At 41.8% G+C, this 2,715-nt stretch overlaps 1 protein-coding gene across 1 annotated transcript; it reads right to left on the bottom strand.

Annotated features, from left to right (window-relative positions):
• Positions 1 to 341: 341 nt before the first annotated feature.
• On the bottom strand, positions 342 to 2,345 carry LOC119961391 (gamma-crystallin S-1-like). Its single transcript, XM_038788784.1, has 3 exons — positions 2,290 to 2,345; positions 1,952 to 2,194; positions 342 to 686 (listed from the first exon to the last, which is right to left on the bottom strand). The coding sequence occupies exons 1-3, from the start codon at positions 2,296 to 2,298 to the stop codon at positions 411 to 413; spliced, it is 528 nt and encodes a 175-aa protein (XP_038644712.1). The 5' UTR covers positions 2,299 to 2,345; the 3' UTR covers positions 342 to 410.
• Between the last annotated feature and the right edge of the window lie 370 nt (positions 2,346 to 2,715).

Here is a 2,715-nt window from a genome sequence, read left to right as displayed (position 1 = left end):
CCATCGACTGTTATTTATTTAACCGATGTTTCTTCTGACTTCCATATTTTAGACTCAGTAATCATAAGGAACTGAACTTCTGCCTGCTCCTAGAGAAGTGGCATAGAGATTAGTTTTGCGTGATCATGAAATTGGATTATCTAATCGTCATCATCGTAGAGATAATTAGCATGCCATTCTCAACTTCAATTCAGCATCAATGGAAAGTTAGGCAGGGTGTATAATGGGAAGTCATCACACATTCGCCCAAATTTGCCTTTTATCATCCTGAAGATATTTTGAAACAATTGTGCCAGGTATTCTTCCCACTCAATCCAAACACAAATTGCGAGAAAAAGCAGTTAAGTTATGTATATTTATTCTGCTGACACTTTTGTCTGAAAAACAAAGCCATATTTGTCAGGAACAATCTAGAAATCCCTCATGCGTCTGAAAGATCCGATAGTTGAGTTGAAGCCGCCCCAGTCACTGTATCTCCTGTATTCACCGGGTCTCATGAAGTACTGTCGGCCTCTGTAGTTGGGATGTTCATAGAAGGTCCAGTAACCGTCCATCACATGGCTGGAGTGGATGTCACGGTAACGGAAACGATCATAGACAGATGGACAGTCATCCATGAATTCCATCATCTGTCCTCCAAAGTCAGGCCTCTCGTAAATCCTCATTTTGTAGTTTCCACCTCGGTACTGTGATAGAAGGAAAAGCATATTTGTGACGATAGCATGAATTATATATTTGATATAGGCATAGAAATGGAGCTGGTAGGTGTGAAGGGAATACCTGAAGTATCATCTCATTACCAATGAGGATTAAGCAAAGTTTCGGAAAAGGTGGGGCGGTGGGAGGGAGGACAAGGTGGATCAAATCCACTCCAGGGATGTTGGGGTTTCTGGTGAACCCCAGGAGGTGGGGGCGGTTCTCCTCCACCGCGGGGGAAGGGTTGGGGCGGTGGTGGGGTGGTGGAGGGGTGGTTGGATCAAGTTAGGTTGGGTAAGCTCCTGGGTGGGGTGGGCAGGGAGGAGGGAGCAGGTTGGGTCCAGTCAGGTAGTTATTGATGTAAAACTGGCAGATCCATCCAAAGTTAGTAACTTTAAAATTTTGTTAGGCGATTTCCAACTCAATTGTCTGGGGAATGTTCGGACTTCTGCACAATTGCCACACAAAGCTGTGGACATCTGAGAAGAATTCCCCAGCATATCTTTGGCAAACTCCTCACATTCTATGCTGTGGAGCCAGGAAGTTATAGCCCCAAGGTTTTTGGCCATACCCGCTGCAAGATCGCCATGGACGGGACTAGGACGATGTAAAGGTCTGTTGACCTTGGACGGGAATTTCCAGTCGCTGGGAGGGCATAGCCGAAAACGCCCACCCCATCGTTCTGCTGAGCAGTAATGCATTGTATAAATGTGCTTGAGGTAAGGACATTGTCACAGATAATGGGCTGGTGGACTGGGAACCATTTACTCAGCAATGTCTGTGATTGTCTGGAACATATTAACTTCCTCACCATTATATGTTTATGGGAAATGGGAAGAATGTGTGAGGGCAACATAAACAATAGAATAATTTGACTAGAAGTCTAATGCTGTGAATTATTATTGAGCACATGATGTCTGTCTGAACACACTTTTATGTATTTTTGTTGCAATATAAAGTGGGACTAAGTGTCTCGATGCTATGCTCACACTGAAACTGAGGTATTTCATCAGAAAACTGGCCTTGAAATATCACAACAAGTTAGAATAAGTAAACAGCCCACTATGTAACAATAACAACTTGCATGAAAAATTAAATCCAACAGATTCACAGTCTAAATCAACATTCTAAACCTCCAATTCAATAAGCTTTTTCAAATCGAAATGTGTATTGAATTTAAATGACTCTAGAATTCATCCACTCAGTGAGTCAATTTGATGTCAATCAGAGCAGAATGTGTAAACAACAAACTTACATATGGGTAGGTGCGACATGAGCCGATGCTGTCATTGAATCCCATCCAGCGCTGGTAGTCAGGATATTCTCCCCTGCTCAGAACATACTGGTATCCCATGTAATTGGGTTTCTCATACATCACCCACCAGTCACTCATGACACGCATGGAGTTACAGCGGCTGAAGTAAGAGGACAGGTCAGCACAGTCACTGCTGCACTCATAGTGCCGACCCTGGAAGTTCCTGTCCTCGTAAAAGATAATCTGTGGAAAAAGACAAGATAAATTAATAAACTGAAAATCTAGCGACAGTAATCAAGAACTCTTAAATCCTGAGAAAAAAACAATTTGATTCTTGCCTTTGCCATTTTGAGCTCACAGTTAGATGAGTAACTGCTTTAACAGAGCAACACATTGTACAGTGTGATATATATATGCTGTACAAAATGCTCTCTACTCTGTTCCTTTGTTATTCATATGATTTGATGCTGAACATCAGCAAAAAGAGAACAAAACACATCACTTGACATGTTGCTTGACATGTCACTGATTCTCTTCACTTTGCTTTAGTTTCATTTTATTTGTCGTGTCAAAACAAAGAGGGAGAGTCCATCGTGCTTTCTACATTCAAACTGTTTCAAAACAGCAATGGTTACAAAATCTATTTCCTAGAACCTATTCCCAAAGTATACCCAGCCAGCTCAGTTCCTAAATTAACCAACGTGAAGAAGAAAAACCCACACTAATTGCTTTGCTCATTGTCATATCTATTACTTCTGTACTTT

Source organism: Scyliorhinus canicula, chromosome 2 (genome assembly GCF_902713615.1).
Source record: "Scyliorhinus canicula chromosome 2, sScyCan1.1, whole genome shotgun sequence".
Lineage (NCBI taxonomy): Eukaryota > Metazoa > Chordata > Chondrichthyes > Carcharhiniformes > Scyliorhinidae > Scyliorhinus > Scyliorhinus canicula.
The sequence above is the reverse complement of the archived record's forward strand: the minus strand, read 5'-3'. Positions and strand labels throughout refer to the sequence as shown.

Coding starts and splice junctions, on each gene's coding strand:
- LOC119961391 (XM_038788784.1), bottom strand. Junction 687..1,951: donor CATGTCGCACCTACCCATAT/GTAAGTTTGTTG, acceptor CTTCTATCACAG/TACCGAGGTGGAAACTACAA.